The 20,974-nt window shown below is 37.6% G+C and overlaps 1 protein-coding gene and 1 pseudogene across 1 annotated transcript; both read left to right on the top strand.

The window, feature by feature from the left end:
* Positions 1-9,035: 9,035 nt before the first annotated feature.
* LOC138895094 (uncharacterized) lies at positions 9,036-10,247 on the top strand (the record flags this gene model as incomplete). The annotated part of the gene is made up of 3 exons (XM_070179823.1): positions 9,036-9,145; positions 9,194-9,513; positions 10,003-10,247. Coding segments are annotated over 3 exons (675 nt in total), but the record flags the coding sequence as incomplete, so codon positions are not given.
* A 651-nt stretch (positions 10,248-10,898) lies between these two features.
* Positions 10,899-20,380, top strand: LOC138895203 (uncharacterized; annotated as a pseudogene).
* The last annotated feature ends 594 nt before the right edge of the window (positions 20,381-20,974 follow it).

Below are 20,974 nucleotides of genomic sequence, written 5' to 3'. Positions count from 1 at the left end.
AGATAAAGATAATTGTAGATTGGGTTGAGTATTAAAATATACTGGGCCGTAGGCAACAGTAGATTCAATAGAAACCATTAGAGACTGTCTGAAATTCAGATTTCTAGCATCTCTAAGAGCGGCTAAAAACGTCTCTGGTAACCCTTTAAGGGTTAATGGCTTAAAAGAAATTTGTACCATACCAATATGCAAATAATTATACTGGTGTTTATAAACATCTACATCATGCTTGTTTAACAAACGAATAGTCTGTTCAGACGAATTCAAAGCTAAAAATTGCTCAGTTGTTTTAACAAGTTGTTTAGAAGAGAGTTTATCCAACCATCCATAATCATAGAGCCTAGGTACTTTCATGGTATATATAAGATAGATATGAAATATTCGACATAGATATGTTTCTGAAATATGGATTTAGGAGAAACTAGTATGAAAAATACTAGGTTGGAAGAGGTAGATATACCTCAAAACCTTGATTTGTTAAACAAATGGACTATTCCTAAAGTCCCTATTAGAACAATCTATGATTATGGATGGTTTGATAAATTATCTTCTAAACAACTTGTTAAAACAACTGAGCAATCTTTAGCTTTGAATTCGTCTGAACAGACTATTCGTTTGTTAAACAAGCATGATATAGATGTTTATAAACACCAGTATAATTATTTGCATATTGGTATGGTACAAATTACTTTTAAGCCATTAACCCTTAAAGGGTTACCAGAGACGTTTTTAGCCGCTCTTAGAGATGCTAGAAATCTAAATTTCAGACAGTCTCTAATGGGTTCTATTGAATCTACTATTGCCTACGGCCCAGTATATTTTTGTGATGACCCAAAATGTCATCTTTAAATTTAATAAGTAATTCTATATTCTAAGACCTTGAAAAGCACCATTTATCCTTTCTCGACTTACGCGCACAATCCGTAAAATTTTCTGGAAAGTTTTTATGTGAAATATGAATTAAAATGTGAAATAGAGCTTTAAAATTCAAGTGAGTTGACTTTGGTCAACATTTTTAGCAAACTGACCCGGATTAGTATTTTGACAGTTCCGTTAGCTTCGTATCGTGATTTGGGACTTGGGCATATGCTCGGAATTTAATTTGGAGGTCCCTAGCTTAAGTTATGACCATTTAACAGAACTAGCAATTTAAAGGCTAAAGATTTTCAAGTTTGACCACGGGGTTGACTTTTTGATATCGGGGTCGGAATCCGATTCGGAAAATTGGAATAGCTCCGTTATGCCATTTATGACTTGTGTGCCAAATTTAAAGTCACTCCGGATTCATTTAACATGTTTTGGCACAAGATTTGTAAATTGAAAAGTTTGGAAACTCAAAAGAACGAATCGAGGAGTGAATTGTAATTTCAGCGTCATTTGATGTGATATGAGACCCTGAGTAAGTCCGTATAATATTTTAGGACTTGTTGGTATATTTGGTTGAGATCCCAAGGGTCTCGGGTGGATTTCGGGTGGTCAACAAAATTTAATTTTGGCATTTCAAGAACGTTCGACGTCGTTTTTTCAAGAATAAGTGGTATCTCATTAAGCAAATGAATTCCAAATTCAGTTTTGATGGAAGCATTAGATCCGTATTGAAATTTTGGAGCCATAGCAAAAAGAATCATCGAATTCGGACATCGTATGAGAGAGTTATGCCCATTTTAGTGTCAGGAAAGATTTTTCATAGCCGCCAGCGCCCAGGTTAGCGTGGGGCGCTAGCCCTGGCGCTGGGAGTTATTGGTGTACTGGAAAGTGCGCCACAGGCAGCGTCCCACGCTACCTGTGGCGCTCGAAAATGCCAGAAACCCCATAAAACGGGGAGTTTAGCCATTTTACTCATTTTTGAGTTTGGGGAGCTCGATTTACGCGATATTTGGGCGATTTTCACGGAAAAAAATTGGGGTAACTGTTCCTTATCCTATATTGATTATATTTCATGATTCCATACTCATTTACATCATGAATCCATGAATTTATGGAAGAAAAATTAGATTTTTACAAAACCTTCCAAAAATGTAAAACGAAGATTTGAAGGTCAATCCGATGTCAGAATTTGATAATTTTTGTATGGTTGGACTCGTCTCGGAATGGGTGTTCGGATTTCGTAAGTTTTTCCGAGATTTGAGTTGTGGGCCCCACTGTCAATTTTTAAAGTGAATTTTGGATTTTTATCCGAAAAATTAATAAATTCATATGGGATTAATTCCTACGATTTGTATTGAGTATATCGAATTATTTGTGAATAGATTTGAAGCTTTTGGAGACAAATTTAAAAGGAAAAGCTGTGGTCGAGTAATTTATTGGAATTTGCATAGCGAGGTAAGTGTCGTGTTTAACCTTGACTTGAGGGAATAGAACCCTTATATTATTTGTTATGTGAAATGCATGTGAACGACGTATAGGCGAGGTGACGAGTGTCTATACGTCGTCAAATTAAGTATTTGCATAATTATTTGAAAATCATAAATTGTTCTAAGACACGAATTAATTGTTATAATAATTATTTCTTTCCTATTCCTTCACAAATATTAATTCTTGAATTCCTGCAATAATTGTTACATGCTATTTGATTTATGTGTATTAATTGCTACTTGACATTTAGCATATTAAATATTAAACTGTCTATTTTCTCCCCTATTTCCATAATAAATTGCTAATTGTCACTGCTTGTTTCATAACTAAATCATAACTATTGAATGCTTGTTGTTTTAAAATTTTATATTAACAGTTGCATTTATTAGGATAATTTATTCTATAAGAATTGGTAAAGTCCATATTGGAGGATCGGCTTGCACGCCGCAACAGACTTGTTTAAAAGTCCATATTGGAGGATCGGGTTGCACGCCACAACAGACTTGTTTAAAAGTCCATATTGGAGGATCGGGTTGCACGCCGCAACAGACTTGATTGAAATGAATATATTGGAGGATCGGGTTGCACGCCGCAACAGACTTGTTTAAAAGTCCATATTGGAGGATCGGGTTGCACGCCGCAACAGACTTGTTTAAAAGTCCATATTGGAGGATCGGGTTGCATGCCGCAACAGACTTATAGAGAAGTCAATATTGGGGGATCGGATTGCACGCCGCAACAGACTTATTTAAAAGTCTATATATATACTTGATTGAAATAAATATATGACATACTTGATTAAAAGGAAAATATTGGGAGAGCGGATTGCACGCTGCAACAGAATTGAATGTGAATATATTGTAAGAGTGGGTTGCACGCTGCAACAGAATTTATGGAAATGATAATTGGTTATAACTGATGAGTTGGCTTCAACCATTATAAATGAGTTACCTGATTTATTTCTATTATTGATGTTGTTACTAATATTGCGTACAGGTTAATGTAAGTGAACCGCCTTAGCCTCGTCACTTACTTCGTCGAGGTTAGGCTCAGCACTTACCAGTACATGGGGTCGGTTGTACTGATACTACACTCTGCACTTCTTGTGCAGATTTCGGAGTTGGTCCCAGCGGCGTACCATAGACTTGCTCGGATTTCAGCTACTCAGAGGAGACTTGAGGTATAACTGCACGGCGTTCGCAGTTCTGAAGTCCCCGTCTACTGTACCTTAGCTGTGTGTTTATTTCCAGACAGCTTTATTTTATTCAGACCTTTATTTTTATTATTCTAGAAGCTCGTGCACTTGTGACACCAATTCTGAGATGGTATTTAGACGCCATTATTTTTATGGATTATTCACTATATTTCAGACCTTACTTCCGTATTTGTTTCTTTATTATTAATAAATTTAAAAATTGTTTTAAAATGGCTAATATTATTTTAACGTTGGCTTGCCTAGCAAGTGAAATGTTAGGCGCCATCACGGTCCGAAGGTGGGAATTTCGGGTCGTGACAGTTGGTATCAAAGCACTAGGTTACATAGGTCTCACGAGCCACGAGCAAGCTTAGTAGAGTCTGAAGGATCGGCACGGAGACGTCTGTACTTATCTCTCAGAGGCTATGAAGTTTAGGAACAATATCACTTCTTACTTATTCTGTCATACGATTTTATTCTATCATCGATGATTGAACCATTCTACTCTTATTCACTCGCAGATGGTGAGAACGCGTAATACCTCTACCGATGGACAGGGACCAGAACCCCCGCTGGCAACTATGGCCAGGGGTAGAGGTCGAGGCCGAGGTCGTGCTAGAGGCCGAGGCAGAGGCCGAGGTAGAGCTCAGTCCAGAGCTCGAGCAACTGCACCTGTTGAAGAACCTCAGGTAGACCTTCAGGAGGAGGTCCCAGTTCAGAATGTACCAATTGGACCAGTTCAGGTCCCGGAAGGATTCATAGCCACTCCAGTGCTTCAGGACGCTCTAGTCCGATTGGTGAGTCTTATGGAGGGTGTGGCTCAGAATGGTACATTTCTAGTGGCACCAGCCATCTCACAGGCTGGGGGAGGAGCACAAACTCCCACTACTCCCGCCCCGGAGCAGATGGCTCCCCAGAATCAGGCTCCAGCAGCCCCGCCAGTTGGGGTAGTTCAGCCAGTTATTGCGGCACAGACCGGTGATAGGCCCGCCATGTCTTTTGAGGCCTTATTGAGACTGGATAAGTTTACTAAGCTCTTTCCAGTTCACTTCAGTGGTACACCTTCTGAGGACCCACAGGATTATCTTGAACGCTGCCATGAGGTGCTGCAAAACGTGGGTATAGTTGAGACCAATGGAGTTGATTTTGCCATATTCCAGATGACGGGTTCCGCCAAGAGGTGGTGGAGAGATTATACATTGACCCGACCAGTCGGATCACCTACACTTACCTGGGAGCAGTTCTCTCAGCTATTTCTGGAGAAGTTCCTCCCTATCACACTGAGAGAGGAATTTCGCAAGCAATTTGAGCGTCTACAGCAGGGCAGTATGACTGTTACTCAATATGAGTCCCGTTTTGTGGATTTGGCCCATCATGCTCTCCTTTTACTACCTACGGAGGGAGAGAGAGTGAGGAGTTTCATTGAGGGACTCACTCACCCTATCAGACTTCAGATGGCCAAGGAGACCGGAAGTGAGATTTCTTTTCAGGCGGCTGCTAATGTCGCAAGGAGGATCGAGATGGTCCTTGCACAGGAAAGAGGGCAGAGGTCCGATAAGAGGCCTCGTCAGTTCGGTGGTTACAGTGGTGCCTCGTCTGGAGGCAGGGGTAATTTTGGTAAGGGTCATCCTCCCAGACCGTTTCATTCAGCACTCAATGTATCTCCCGGTGCTTCAGGGAGTAACGGTCCTATTATGCCTTACTCTGGGCAGCCAGTATTCAGTGCACATTCAGCTCCTATCAGTGCACCACCACTCCAGAGTTACTACAGTGGTTATCCGCCCCATCTGGGTGAGCTTCAGCTTCAGCAACCACGACATCAGGATGGGTGTTATGAGTGTGGGAACATTGGTCACATCAGGAGGTATTGCCCTAGATTGGCGAGTAATAGATCTCGGCAAGATTCTCGTGCCATCTTTGATGACCCAAAATATCATCTCTAAATTTAATAAGTAATTATGTGTTCTAAGACCTCGAGCACCATTTATCATTCCTCGACTTGCGTGCGCAGTCCGTAAAATTTTCCGAAAAGTTTTCATGTGAAAAAAATGTATTAAAATGTGAAATAAAGCCTTTAAACTCAACTGAGTTGACTTTGGTCAACATTTTGAGCAAATGGACCCGGATCAATATTTTGATAGTTCTGGTAGCTCCGTATGGTGATTTGGAACTTGGGCATATGCCCGAAATTTAATTTGGAGGTCCCTAGCTCAAGTTATGGCCATTTAACGGAAACTAGTAATTTAAAGACTAAAGATTTTCAAGTTTGACCACGGGGTTGACTTTTTGATATCGGGGTCAGAATTCAATTCTGGAAATTGGAATAGCTCTGTTATGTCATTTATGACTTGTGTGCCAAATTTAAAGTCATTCCGGATTCATTTAACATGTTTTGGCACAAGATTTGTAAACTAAAAAATTTGGAAACTCAAAAGATCGAATCGAGGTGTGAATTGTAATTTCAGCGTTGTTTGACATGATATGAGACCCCGAGTAAGTCCGTATAATATTTTAGGACTTGTTGGTATATTTGGTTGAGATCGCGAGTACCTCTGGTGGATTTCGAGTGGTCAACGGAATTTAATTTTGGCATTCCAAGACGTTCGACGTCGTTTCTTCAAGAATAAGTGGTATCCCATTAAGAAAATGAATTCCAAATTTAGTTTTGATGGAAGAATTAGATCCTTATTGAAATTTTGGAACCATAGCAAAAAGAATCATCGAATTCGGACATCGTATGAGAGAGTTATGCCCATTTTCGTGTCAGGAAGGATTTTTCATAGCCGCCAGCGCCCAGGGTAGCGTGGGGCGCTAGCCCTGGCGCTGGGAATTATTGGTGTTCTGGAAACTGCGCCACAGGCAGCGCCCCACGCTACCTGTGGCGCTCGAAAACGCCAGAAACCCCATAAAACGGGGAGTTTAGCCATTTTATTCATTTTTGAGTTTGGGGAGCTCGATTTAGGCGATATTTGGGCGATTTTCAAGGGAAAAAATTGGGGTAAGTGTTCTTTATCCTATATTGATTATATTTCATGATTCCATACTCATTTACATCATGAATCCATGAATTTATGGAAGAAAAATCAGATTTTTACAAAACCTTCCAAAAATGTAAAACGAAGATTTGAAGGTCAATCCGATGTCGGAATTTGATAATTTTTGTATGGTTGGACTCGTCTCGGAATGGGTGTTCGGATTTCGTAAGTTTTTCCGAGATTTGAGATGTGGGCCCCACTGTCAATTTTTAAAGTGAATTTTAGATTTTTATCCGGAAAATTAGTAAATTCATATGGAATTAATTCCTACGATTTGTATTGAGTATATCGAATTGTTTGTGAATAGATTTGAAACTTTTGCAGATAAATTTAAAAGGAAAAGCTATGGTCTAGTAATTTATTGGAATTTGCAAAGCGAGGTAGGTGTCGTGGTTAACCTTGACTTGAGGGAATAGAACCCTTAAATTATTTGTTATGTGAAATGCATGTGAACGACGTATAGGCGAGGTGATGAGTGTCTATACGTCGTCAAATTAATTATTTGCATAATTATTTGAAAATCATAAATTGTTCTAAGACACGAATTAATTGTTATAATAATTATTTCTTTCCTATTCCTTGACAAATATTAATTCTTGAATTTCTGCAATAATTGTTACATGCTATTTGAATTATGTGTATTAATTGCTACTTGACATTTAGCATATTAAATATTAAACTGTCTATTTTCTCCCCGATTTTTATAATAAATTGCTAATTGTCATTGCTTGATTCATAATTAAATCATAATTATTGAATGCTTGTTGTTTTAAAATTTTATATTAATTGTTGCATTTATTGGGGCAATTTATTCTATAAGAATTGGTAAATAAATATATTGGAGGAGCGGGTTGCGCACCGCAACAGAGTTGATTGAAATGAATATATTGGAGGATCGGGTAGCACGCGCACAACAGACTTGTTTAAAAGTCCATATTGGAGGATCGGGTTGCACGCCGTAACAGACTTGTTTAAAAGTCCATATTGGAGGATCGGGTTGCACGCCGCAACAGACTTGATTGAAATGAATATATTGGAGGATCGGGTTGCACGCCGCAACAGACTTGCTTAAAAGTTAATATTGGAGGATCGGGTTGCACGCCGGAACAGACTTGTTAAAAAGTTAATATTGGAGGATCGGGTTGCACGCCGCAATAGACTTATAGAGAAGTCAATATTGGGGGATCGGATTGCACGCCGCAACAGACTTATTTAAAAGTCTATATATATACTTGATTGAAATAAATATATGACATACTTGATTAAAAGGAAAATATTGGGAGAGCGGGTTGCACGCTGCAACAGAATTGAATGTGAATATATTGTGAGAGCGGGTTGCACGCTGCAACAGAATTTATGGAAATGATAATTGGTTATAACTGCTGAGTTGGCTTCAACCATTATAAATGAGTTACCTGATTTATTTCTATTATTCATGTTGTTACTAATATTGCTTACAAGTTAATGTAAGTGAACCGACTTAGCCTCGTCACTACTTCGTCGAGGTTAGGCTCAGCACTTACCAGTACATGGGGTCGGTTGTACTGATACTACACTCTGCACTTCTTGTGCAGATTTTGGAGTTGATCCCAGCAGCGTACCATAGACTTGCTCGCATTTCAGCTACTCAGAGGAGACTTGAGGTATAACTGCACGACGTTCGCAGTTCTGAAGTCCCCGTCTACTGTACCTTAGCTGTGTGTTTATTTTCAGACAGCTTTATTTTATTCAGACCTTTATTTTTATTATTCTAGAAGCTCGTGCACTTGTGACACCAATTCTGGGATGGTATTTAGACGCCGTTATTTTTATGGATTATTCACTATATTTCATACCTTGCTTCCGCATTTGTTTCTTTATTATTATAAATTTAAAAATTGTTTAAAAATGGCTAATATTATTTTAACGTTGGCTTGCCTAGCAAGTGAAATGTTAGGCGCCATCACGGGCCGAAGGTGGGAATTTCGGGTCGTGACACCATCATACCGGCACCGGTTGCTTCACCGCCTGCTCAGCCAGCTAGAGGTAGGGGTCAGACAGTTAGAGGTGGAGGTCATGCCATTAGAGGTGGAGGTCAGGCCATTAGAGGTGGAGGTCAGACCGTTAGAGGTGGAGGCCAGCCAGTTAGAGGCCGTCCCAGAGATGCAGTTCAGAGTGGTGGGGCCCAGCCCCGATTTTATGCTTTTCCAGCTAGGCCTGAGGCCGAGTCATCTGATGCTGTGATCACAGGTATTATTCCAGTTTGCCATATAGATGCTTCAGTTTTATTTGATCCAGGATCTACTTATTCCTATGTGTCCTCCTATTTTGCTTCATATTTAGTTGTGCCTTGTGATTCTCTGAGTGCTTCTGTGTGTGTATCTACACCGGTGGGAGACTCTGTGGTAGTAAATCATGTCTACCGTTCGTGTGTGGTTACTATTGGTAATCTTGAAACTAGTGTGGATCTTCTACTTCTTGATATGGTAGATTTTGATGTCATCTTGGGTATGGATTGGCTGTCTCCTTATCATGCTATATTGGACTATCATGCCAAGACAGTGACCCTAGCTATGTCAGGGTTACCTCGATTAGAGTGGAAAGGAACTCCTGGCCATTCTGCCAGCAGGGTTATTTCTTATATGAAAGCTCGGCGTATGGTAGAGAAAGGGTGTCTAACCTATTTGGCTTATATTCGCGATCCCAGTGCGGATGTCCCTTCTATGGACTCAGTACCAGTTGTTCGTGAATTTTCGGAAGTATTTCCTGCAGATCTGCCGGTGATGCCACCCGACAGAGATATTGACTTCTGTATTGATTTGGCTCTGGGCACTCAGCCCATTTCTATTCCACCATACCGTATGGCCCCGCTAGAATTGAAAGAATTGAAAGAGCAGTTACAAGCCTTGCTTGATCAGGGATTCATTAGACCCAATGTCTCGCCCTGGGGTGCACCAGTATTATTTGTAAAGAAGAAAGATGGCTCGATGAGGATGTGTATAGATTATCGGCAGTTGAACAAGGCCACTATCAAAAACAAATATCCGCTGCCAAGAATTGATGACTTATTTGATCAGCTTCAGGGTGCCAAGGTATTTTCGAAAATTGATTTGAGATCTGGTTACCATCAGTTGAAGATTAGGGCATCTGATGTCCCTAAGACAGCTTTTCGGACTCGGTGTGGGCATTATGAGTTCCTAGTGATGTCATTTGGGTTGACAAATGCTCCAGCAGCATTTATGGATTTGATGAATCGGGTGTTCAAGCCTTATTTGGATTTTTTTGTGGTTGTATTCATTGATGATATCTTGATTTACTCCAGCAGTCGAGAAGAGCAAGAGCGGCATCTTCGAAGTGTGCTTCACACCTTGAAGAATAATCAGTTATATGCCAAATTTTCAAAATGTGAGTTTTGGTTAGACTCAGTTACCTTTTTAGGATATGTTGTATCGGTAGAAGGCATAAAGGTGGATCCTAAGAAGATTGAGGCTATTCAGAATTGGCCTAGACCTGCTTCGGTTACAGAGATCCGGAGTTTCCTAGGTTTGGCAGGTTATTATCGTCGGTTCGTGGAAGGGTTTTCATCTATAGCAAGCACCTTGACCAGACTAACCCAGAAGGGTGTTCCATTCAGATGGTCAGACGAGTGTGAGTTGAGCTTTCAGAAGCTCAAGACCGCCTTGACTACGGCGTCAGTATTGGTATTACCCACTGGTTCAGGATCGTATACGGTATATTGTGACGCATCTCACATTGGGCTTGGTGCAGTATTAATGCAAGATGGCAAGGTAATTGCATATGCGTCGCGGCAGTTGAAAGTTCACGAGAAGAATTATCCTGTTCATGACTTAGAATTGGCAGCCATTGTTCATGCGCTGAAAATTTGGAGGCATTACCTCTACGGTGTCTCGTGTGAGGTATTTACTGATCATCGCAGCCTTCAGTACCTGTTCAAACAAAAGGATCTTAATTTGAGGCAAAGAAGATGGATGGAGTTGTTGAAAGACTATGATATCACCATTTTGTATCACCCCGGAAAGGCCAATGTGGTGGCCGATGCTTTGAGTAGAAAGGCTGTGAGTATGGGCAGTCTTGCGTATATTCCGGTTGGTGAGAGGCCATTAGCTGCAAATGTTCAAACTTTGGCTAATCAGTTCGTAAGGTTAGATGTTTCAGAACCCAGTCGGGTTCTAGCTTGTACAGTCGCTCGGTCTTCTTTATATGAGCGCATCAGAGAGAGGCAGTATGATGATCCTCACTTACTTGTCCTTAAGGACACGGTGTGGCACGGTGATGCCAAATGGGTTGCTGTGGGGAAAGATGGAATTCTGCGAATGCAGGGCCGTATTTGTGTGCCTAATGTGGATGGGCTTCGTGAATTAATTCTTGAAAAGGCACACAGTTTCAGGTATTCTATTCATCCAGGTACCGCTAAAATGTATCAAGATTTGCGACAACATTATTGGTGGAGGAGAATGAAAAAGGATATAGTTGCACATGTAACTCGGTGTCTGAATTGTCAGCAAGTTAAGTACGAGCATCAGAGACCTGGTGGTTTATTTCAGAAGTTAGAAATTCCTGAGTGGAAGTGGGAGCGTATCACAATGGATTTTGTTGTTGGGCTCCCACGGACTCAGAGAAAATTTGACGCAGTTTGGGTCATTGTGGACAGGTTGACCAAGTCAGCCCATTTCATTCCAGTGGCAGTTACCTATTCTTCAGAGAGGTTAGCTGAAATTTACATTGGTGAGATTGTCCGCCTTCACGGTGTGCCCGTGTCTATTATTTCAGATCGAGGTACGCAGTTTACCTCACATTTTTGGAGGGCTGTACAGCGTGAGTTAGGCACGCGGGTGGAGTTGAGTACAACATTTCATCCACAGACAGACGGACAGTCAGAGCGCACTATTCAGATATTGGAAGATATGCTTCGCGCTTGTGTTATAGACTTTGGAGGTTCTTGGGATCATTTCTTGCCACTTGCGGAGTTTGCTTATAATAACAGCTACCAGTCGAGTATTCAGATGGTTCCATATGAGGCATTATACGGAAGGCGATGACGATCGCCAGTTGGTAGGTTTGAACCGGGAGAGGCTCGGTTGTTGGGTACCGATTTGGCACAGGATGCCTTGGATAAGGTCAAGATTATTCAGGATCGACTTCGCACAGCTCAGTCTAGGCAAAAGAGTTATGCCAACCGTAAAGTTTGTGATATTGCATTCATGGTTGGAGAACGAATATTGCTTCGGGTTTCACCTATGAAAGGTGTAATGAGGTTCGGAAAGAAGGGCAAGTTGAGCCCTAGGTATATCGGACCCTTTGAAATTCTTGAAAGGGTGGGTGAAGTAGCCTACAGGCTTGCATTACCACCTAGTTTATCAGCGCTTCATCCGGTGTTCCATGTGTCTATGCTCCGGAAATATCATGGTGATTCGTCCCATGTGTTAGATTTCAACTCAGTCCAGTTGGACAAAGATTTGACTTACGAGGAGGAGCCGGTGGCTATTCTAGCCCGACAGGTCTGACAATTGAGGTCTAAGAGTTATCCTTCAGTTCGAGTGCAATGGAGAGGTCAGTCGGTAGAGGCATCTACCTGGGAGTTCGAGTTGGAAATGCGGAGTAAATATCCACACCTTTTCTCCAGCTCAGGTATTTGTTTTGTTTCTAACTCCGTTCGAGGACGAACGTTTGTTTTAGAGGTGGAGAATGTGATGACCCAAAATGTCATCTTTAAATTTAATAAGTAATTCTATGTTTTAAGACCTTGAAAAGCACCATTTATCCTTCCTCGACTTGCGTGCAAAATCCGTAAAATTTTTTGGAAAGTTTTTATGTGAAATATGAATTAAAATGTGAAATAGAGCTTTAAAATTTAAGTGAGTTGACTTTGGTCAACATTTTTAGCAAATGGACCCGGATTAGTGTTTTGACAGTTCCGGTAGCTCCGTATCATGATTTGGGACTTGGGCATATGCCCGGAATTTAATTTGGAGGTCCCTAGCTTAAGTTATGACCATTTAACGGAACTAGCAATTTAAAGGCTAAAGATTTCCAAGTTTGACCACGGGGTTGACTTTTTGATATCGGGGTCGGAATCTGATTCGGAAAATTGGAATAGCTCCGTTATATCATTTATGACTTGTGTGCCAAATTTAAAGTCATTCCGGATTCATTTAACATGTTTTGGCACAAGATTTGTAAATTGAAAAGTTTGGAAACTCAAAAGATCGAATTGAGGTGTGAATTGTAATTTCAGCGTCGTTTGATGTGATATGAGACCCTGAGTAAGTCCGTATAATGTTTTAGGACTTGTTGGTATATTTGGTTGAGATCCCGAGGGTCTCGGGTGGTCAACGAAATTTAATTTTGGCATTTCAAGAACGTTCGACGTCGTTTCTTCAAGAATAAGTGGAATCTCATTAAGCAAATGAATTCCAAATTTAGTTTTTATGGAAGCATTAGATCCGTATTAAAATTTTGGAGCCATAGCAAAAAGAATCGTCGAATTCGGACATCGTATGAGAGAGTTATCCCCATTTTAGTGTCAGGAAAGATTTTTTGTAGCTGCTGCAACAGAATTTATGGAAATGATAATTGGTTATAACTGATGAGTTGGCTTCAACCATTATAAATGAGTTACCTGATTTATTTCTATTATTGATGTTGTTACTAATATTGCGTATAAGTTAATGTAAGTGAACCGCCTTAGCTTCGTCACTACTTCGTCGAGGTTAGGCTCAGCACTTACCAGTACATGGGGTCGGTTGTACTAATACTACACCTGCACTTCTTATGCAGATTTCGGAGTTGGTCCCAGCGGCGTACCATAGACTTGCTCGGATTTCAGCTACTCAGAGGAGACTTGAGGTATAACTGCACAACGTTCGCAGTTCTGAAGTCCCCGTCTACTGTACCTTAGCTGTGTGTTTATTTCCAGACAACTTTATTTTATTCAGACCTTTATTTTTATTATTCTAGAAGCTCGTGCACTTGTGACACCAATTCTGGGATGGTATTTAGACGCCGTTATTTTTATGAATTATTCACTATATTTCAGACCTTACTTCCGCATTTGTTTCTTTATTATTAATAAATTTAAAAATTGTTTTAAAATGGCTAATATTATTTTAACGTTGGCTTGCCTAGCAAGTAAAATGTTAGGCGCCATCACGGTCCGAAGGTGGGAATTTCGGGTCGTGACAATTTTAATACTCAACCCAATTTGCAATTATCTTTATCTGATGTTAATATACTTGATGCATTAACATTAAATGTGAAAACGCATGGTTATAATTATGCGCCTGGTTCTGAACTTATATGTTTATCATATAGGATTTATTTCAAATTGCTATCTACATTAAACCCCAGATGTAAATTATATGATACATCTGATCAGACTATTTTAGTGGAAACGAATTTTGCAAAGTCTAAGGTCACCACGAGGAGACCTATTAAGTGGGAGGAAATTAATTTTCCAACTACATGGACTTTGGATTCGGTTATATCCCCCAGTCAGATAACTAATGTTGTCAGTAATACTGAGTATTCTCATATTACTCAAAATCCGGATGGAAGGATTTGCATTCAGTTTGACGATAATAGTTCCACTTATAGTAGACAGTCATTTTCTAATAATAGACTGTTGCCTACTATTAGTTCTAATTATAATAGACATTCTTTCAATCATAGACTGTTGCCTGATATTCAACACATTTCTCCTGTTGAACCAGTCTATGGACCAGCTAGAAATCGTGCTGCATCTCTACACACAATTTCTACTAAAGTAGGTGATAAACCAGTTGAAAGGGTTAAACCTGTTGAAAAGGTTAAGATTAACCCCCAGACAAATATTGTCCAGGATAATGATAATATTTCTGATAAGGATATTCCTTCGGCATCCGAGATGGATTTTGAACTAAATGGTGTTTAAATGATTCCACACCAAATTGATTTTAGTCCAGGGTCATAAGCTATAGGTTATATCCAAAAAGAATTTTTCAGTGATAAATGGAACCAGTTTAAAACTTGGTTTTTTGATACTTATAGCAAAGAGGATTTGAATAATATTTCTCAAGAATATTATGAAACTTGTGCTTTATATAATCAAATTATGTATTTTGTTCCTTGGTTTATAACCACATATTTACCACTTTTTATAAAAGTTTTGGAAAGATCTTATAAAGACGGGAGTGGCAATATTACTAAAGCCATTTACCCTCCTCAAGCACCTTTTGTTTTACCTAATAATACAGGTATTACTTTTACTGCATTTCAAAAATTTATTGATGAAGATGTTGCTGCAGTCAGCATCGCAGAAATTAATAAATTAATTTCTCAAAATAATTATTTGAGCTTATATGTTAAGGTTTTGGGAGAACAGATTAGTTTTCTTGAGAAAAAAACTTGATGATTTAACAGTTTTGATAAAAGATATGAGTACTAGCAAGAAAATAACTGATATTGCCTTTACTTCAGGAAGCAAATCAGGAGCTCAAACTGTTCTTACTCATATTCAAAGACCTCCTGAGATTCAGGATTTTAAATTTAAATCTTTTAATGATTTAGAAGAACTTCTTGATAAAAAGTTATCCGGTTTGAATATCAAACCTATTGATTTATCAAAAGATTTTGCTGATAAAATGGATGCTACTTTTGATTATAAAAATGATGTTTTGTTAGAGTTTAATAAACTCAAAAGTTATCCCAAAAAGAATAATAAGTTTACTGATAGCAGATATGCTGATAAACCTAGAATGCAGACTTATTATTACAATCGTCCAACTCCTCAAGATGTTTTAATAGAGGAACATGATTGGAATCAGACTAATACGTCTTACAGTGGTTCTGAAATTTACGAATGGAATCTTGATGGTTTGACTGATAGGCAGTTAACTATTCTAGTACATAGAATGCTTATGTATGCAACTATCTGTAAAAGTGTGAAGAATACAGATAGGAATATTTGCAGGATGATTGTTGCAGGTTTTACTGATCAACTTCGTGGCTGGTGGGACAATTATTTAACTGTCGAAGAAAGGGCAATGATTATTAACGCTAAAGCCATTGACGAAGGAGTTGATAACTTAGGCATGGCCCTAGTGGCAAATAGAGAAGATGCCGTTTATACCCTTATTCTTACTATTTTAGAACACTTTAATGGTAGATTTACCAATCAGAATGAGACTGTCCGTACTCTTCTTAATGGCCTTAGATGTAAGACCTTAGGTGAGTTTAGATGGTATAAAGACACTTTTATGTGTAGAGTGATGGAACTATCAGAGAATAAGATTGAATATTGGAAAGCTAAGTTTATAAATGGCCTTCCTTCCTTATTTGCTGAAAGAGTTAAGAAAGTCCATTAGGAGTAATTTTTCCTTGACAAATATAATGTCCTAAGAATCGAATGTTAGTTTGGAATAAACTTATTTTTTGTTTTGAGATAACCAAACCATTTTGTATAACAATTCTTTTGAAAATGTCTAAATGCTTAATATGCATTTCAAGTGTTTTGGAAAATACAAAAATGTCATCGATATAAACAATGATGAAATCTAGATAGGGGTTGAAAATATCATTCATAATTTTTTGGAATTCTGAAGGGGCATTCTTCAGACCAAAAGGCATAACATTCCATTCATATTGTCCAAATGGAACATTAAAAGCAGTTCTATAAGTATGCTCTTTAAATATTTGAATCTGCCAATATCCAGATTTTAAATCGAATTTTGAAAATATATTGGCATCATATAATCTAGACAATAAATCTCTTTTATTAGGAATAGGATACCTAACCCACTTCAAATATTTATTCAAGGGTTTATAATTAATGACCAATCTAGGAATACCACATTCCTTTTCAGCTGTGTTATTAACGTAAAAAGCTGTACAAGACCAAGGAGATTTTGAGGGTTTTATCAAACCCTTTTGTAGCAAGCTATCAATCTCTTTTTTGCAAAATTCTACTAATTCTGCGTTCATCTGAAGAGGTCGAGATTTAGTAGGAATATCATCCTCAGAGAAATTGTCTTCATATGGAAGAGTGACAATATGCTTTTTTCGATTCCAAAAAGTACTAGAATGCTCAGCACAAATATCAACAGCAATCTGTTTGGAAATCAATTTGATTTTTTCCTGTACTTTAGTAGAATTTAAAGTATCAAATATATTCATACTAAACAATTCTAATTGTAAAGAATCAACATGTTTTTGCTTCATATCAATTAAAGCATTAATATCTCTAGTTACTGGATCCGTAACAAAAGTATAACTAATCTCTTTATCCATATAAGTAGCAGTAAAACCTTTCGAGTCAATGCTAGTAAAAGGATAAATTGCGTTAATAAACGGTGTTCCAAGTATAATTGGAGGGTATAACTGGTTTTTAACCAAGAAAAATAAATGGGGAATATAGACTTTATTCTGACAGATACCCGTATTAGGCAGTTTATACTTTATATCTAAAGCATGTCCGGATGCAGATCTAACCATATGAGTAGTTTTTTGAAAATATTTCGTAGGTATTAAACCTTCTTGAATGCAGCTAACATCTGCTCCACTATCAATCATGGCAATGTTTGTAATAGAAAAACTATTATCAATGAGAATAGTACATTTAATATACCATTTGTGAGCAGTAATAATTTGCATCATTCCTAAAAACATATCATGTTTAGGATTAAAACTAATAGGTTTTTCTTCAATATCATTTTCAAAAATACCTTTTTTTTTATTATTAGATTTCTCAGCTGGAGAATTGATTTTCTCAATCTGAGTAATCCTATGATCACAAATCATCTGATTCTGTTTAAGAGATTTGATCTCTCGTTTCAAGTTTTCAACTTCAACCTTCAAATCATCGAAAGAAGAATCTCTTGCTGGAGTTGCATTTTTATTTAACAGACGGTTATTAACCTCCAGTAAAGAATAAGGCGGGGAATATTCAAATTCTTTTTCAAAGGGTTTTGCAAAACTAGAACTTCAATTAGAACTTGAACTAGCAGCCAAATTAATAATTTTTTTACGAAGTTTTTCATCAGTAACTTCTTTTAAAAGTTCTATTACATTATCAGATGTAATAGTTTTCATATTTAAATTTTCAAATTGTGATTGCAATTTATAAAATTCATCATCACAAGCACATGTATCACCTTTGCAAGTTGTACAAATATCATCAACATTTTTATTACTATCAGATAAATCAAGTAAATCTATTTCGGCTTCAGATTCTGACTCAGAATAATAATCCGATTCTGATCCAGAAGTGTATAACAAACAATAAACCTTATCACGCAACTCATCATCTAGTTCTAAGGTTTTCAGCTTTTGAAGCTTACAATTCGGAGCTATATGGCCAAATTTACCACACTTATAACACTTAATGTCAGCTAGGTCTCTCTTAGACCTATTTTTGGTAAATCTAGTAGCCTTACGATGGGCTTTCTTAGCTTCTCGTTCTTCTTTGGATCTATATCTAGATCTTTTTCTCCTATAAGGACTGTCTTGGTTGGGGTATCTATGATACTTATGTTTCTTCTTCTTATGTGTAGAAGTCTCGGGTAAACCGAACTGGGTGCAAAAGTCCCCTAATTGGTTTCTTTCCTTAAGCTTATCCATTTTAAGGTGTCTGGACAATCTTAATTCATTGCACAGGTTTAACCCTTCCTGTGTGCAAATTCCTATCAACTTACCATAGGTATAGTCTCTGTATGGAATTTCACCATAACTACCTCTTAAAATCTTTCTAACTCTTTCAGCAAATAAAGAGGGAAGGCCATCTATAAACTTAGCTTTCCAATGTTCCAGCTTATTTTCTGGTAGTTCCATCACTCTACTCATAAAAGTGTCTTTATACCATCTAAACTCTCTTAAGGTCTTACATCTAAGGCTATTAAGGAGAGTACGGACAGTCTCGTTCTGATTGGTAAATCTACCATTAAAGTGTTCTAAAATAGTAAGAATAAGGGTATAAATGACATCTTCTCTATTTGCCACTAGGGCCATGCCTAAGTTATCATCTCCTTCGTTAGTGGCTTGAGCATTAATAACCATTGCTCTTTCTTTTATAGTCAAATAATTGTCCCACCAACCACGAAGTTGGCCAGTAAAACCTGCAACAATCATTCTGCAAATATTTCTATCTATATTTTTCACACTTTTACAGATAGTTGCATACATAAGCATTCTATGTACAAGAATAGTTAACTGCCTATCAGTCAACCCATCAAGATTCCATTCGTAGATTTCGGAACCACTGTAAGACGTATTAGTCTGATTCCAATCGCGTTCCTCTATTAGAACATCTTGAGGAGTAGGACGATTATAATAATAAGTTTGCATTCTGGGTTTATCAGCATATCTGCTATCTGCAAACTTACTATTCTTTTTGGGATAACTTCTGAGTTTATTAAACTCTAATAAAACATCATTTTTATAATCAAAAGTAGCCTCCATTTTATCAGCAAAATCTTTTGATAAATCAATAGGTTTGATATTCAAACCGGATAACTTTTTATCAAGAAGTTCTTCTAAGTCATCAAAAGATTTAAATTTAAAATCCTGAATATCAGGGGGTCTTTGAATATGAGTAACAACAATTTGAGGTTCTGATTTGCTTCCTGAAGCAGAGGCAATATCAGTTATCTTCTTGCTAGTACTCATTTCTTTTATCAAAACTGTTAAATTATCAAGTTTTTTATCAAGAAAACTAATCTGTTCTCCCAAAACTTTAACATATAAGCTCAAATAATTATTTTGAGAAATTAATTTATTAATTTCTGCGATGCTGACTGCAGCAACATCTTCATCAATAAATTTTTGAAATGCAGTAAAAGTAATACCATGCGTTTTCACATTTAATATTAATGCATCAAGTATATTAACATCAGATAAAGATAATTGCAGATTGGGTTGAGTATTAAAATATACTGGGCCGTAGGCAACAGTAGATTCAATAGAACCCATTAGAGACTGTCTGAAATTCAGATTTCTAGCATCTCTAAGAGTGGCTAAAAACGTCTCTGGTAACCCTTTAAGGGTTAATGGCTTAAAAGCAATTTGTACCATACCAATATGCAAATAATTATACTGGTGTTTATAAACATGATGCATTAACATTAAATGTGAAAACTCATGGTTATAATTATGCGCCTGGTTTTGAACTTATATGTTTATCGTATAGGATTTATTTCAAATTGCTATCTACGTTAAACTCCAGTTGTAAATTATATGATACATCTGATCAGACTATTTTAGTGGAAACGAATTTTGCAAAGTCTAAGGTCACCACGAGGAGACCTATTAAGTGGGAGGAAATTAATTTTCCAACTACATGGACTTTGGATTCGGTTATATCCCCCAGTCAGATAACTGATGCTGTCAGCAATACTGAGTATTCTCATATTACTCAAAATCCAGATGGAAGGATTTGCATTCAGTTTGATGATAATAGTTGGATGGAAGGATTTGCATTCAGTTTGACGATAATAGTTCCACTTATAGTAGACAGTCATTTTCTAATAATAGACTGTTACCTACTATTAATTCTAATTATAATAGACATTCTTTCACAAATCGTAGACTATTACCCGATATTCAACATATTTCTCCTGTTGAACCAGTCTATGGACCAGCTAGAAGTCGTGCTGCATCTTTGCACACAATTTCTACAAAAGTAGGAGATAAACCAGTTGAAAGGGTTAAACTTGTTGAAAAGGTTAAGATTAACCCCCAGACAAATATTGTTCAGGATGGTGATAATATTTCTGATAAGAATATTCCTTCTGCATACGAGATGGATTTTGACCTAAATGGTGTTTAAATGATTTCACACCAAATTGATTTTAGTCCCGGGTCACAAGCTAGAGGTTATATTAAAAAAGAATTTTTCAGTGATAAATGGAACCAGTTTAAAACTTGGTTTTTTGATACTTATAGTAAAGAGGATTTAAACAATATTTCTCAAGAATTTTATGAAACTTGTGCTTTACATAATCAAATTATGTATTTTGTTCCTTGGTTTATAACCACATATATTGTATAAGTCGTCCTAAAATTTTAAAACACATTTTACTATGGTTAACATTTCATGTGCCACAGTAGCGTATTTTCTCTGGGCTTCAGACCATTTACCAGAGTAGAATCTAATCAGATATTCATGTTTATTTTTGGGATTTATCTATTTCAAAATCCCTCCGTAACCAATATTAGACGCATCAGTCTCTATAATCTTTTGCCATGCAGGATTAGCAAGGGTTAAGCAAGGTAAAGATTTAACACGTTGCTTAATATTTTTGACCAAAGTAGTATGACTATCAGTCCAAGGATTTTTATAATTTTTTTTTAGCCTATCATATAAGGGGGCTAAATCACGTGACAAATCTTTATAAAAAGGCAAAATATAATTTAAACTTCC

The sequence above is a fragment of the Nicotiana tomentosiformis genome, chromosome 7, assembly GCF_000390325.3.
Source record: "Nicotiana tomentosiformis chromosome 7, ASM39032v3, whole genome shotgun sequence".
In the NCBI taxonomy this organism is placed as follows: domain Eukaryota; kingdom Viridiplantae; phylum Streptophyta; class Magnoliopsida; order Solanales; family Solanaceae; genus Nicotiana; species Nicotiana tomentosiformis.
Note: the sequence above shows the minus strand (reverse complement) of the source record. Positions and strands in the feature narration are given on the sequence as shown.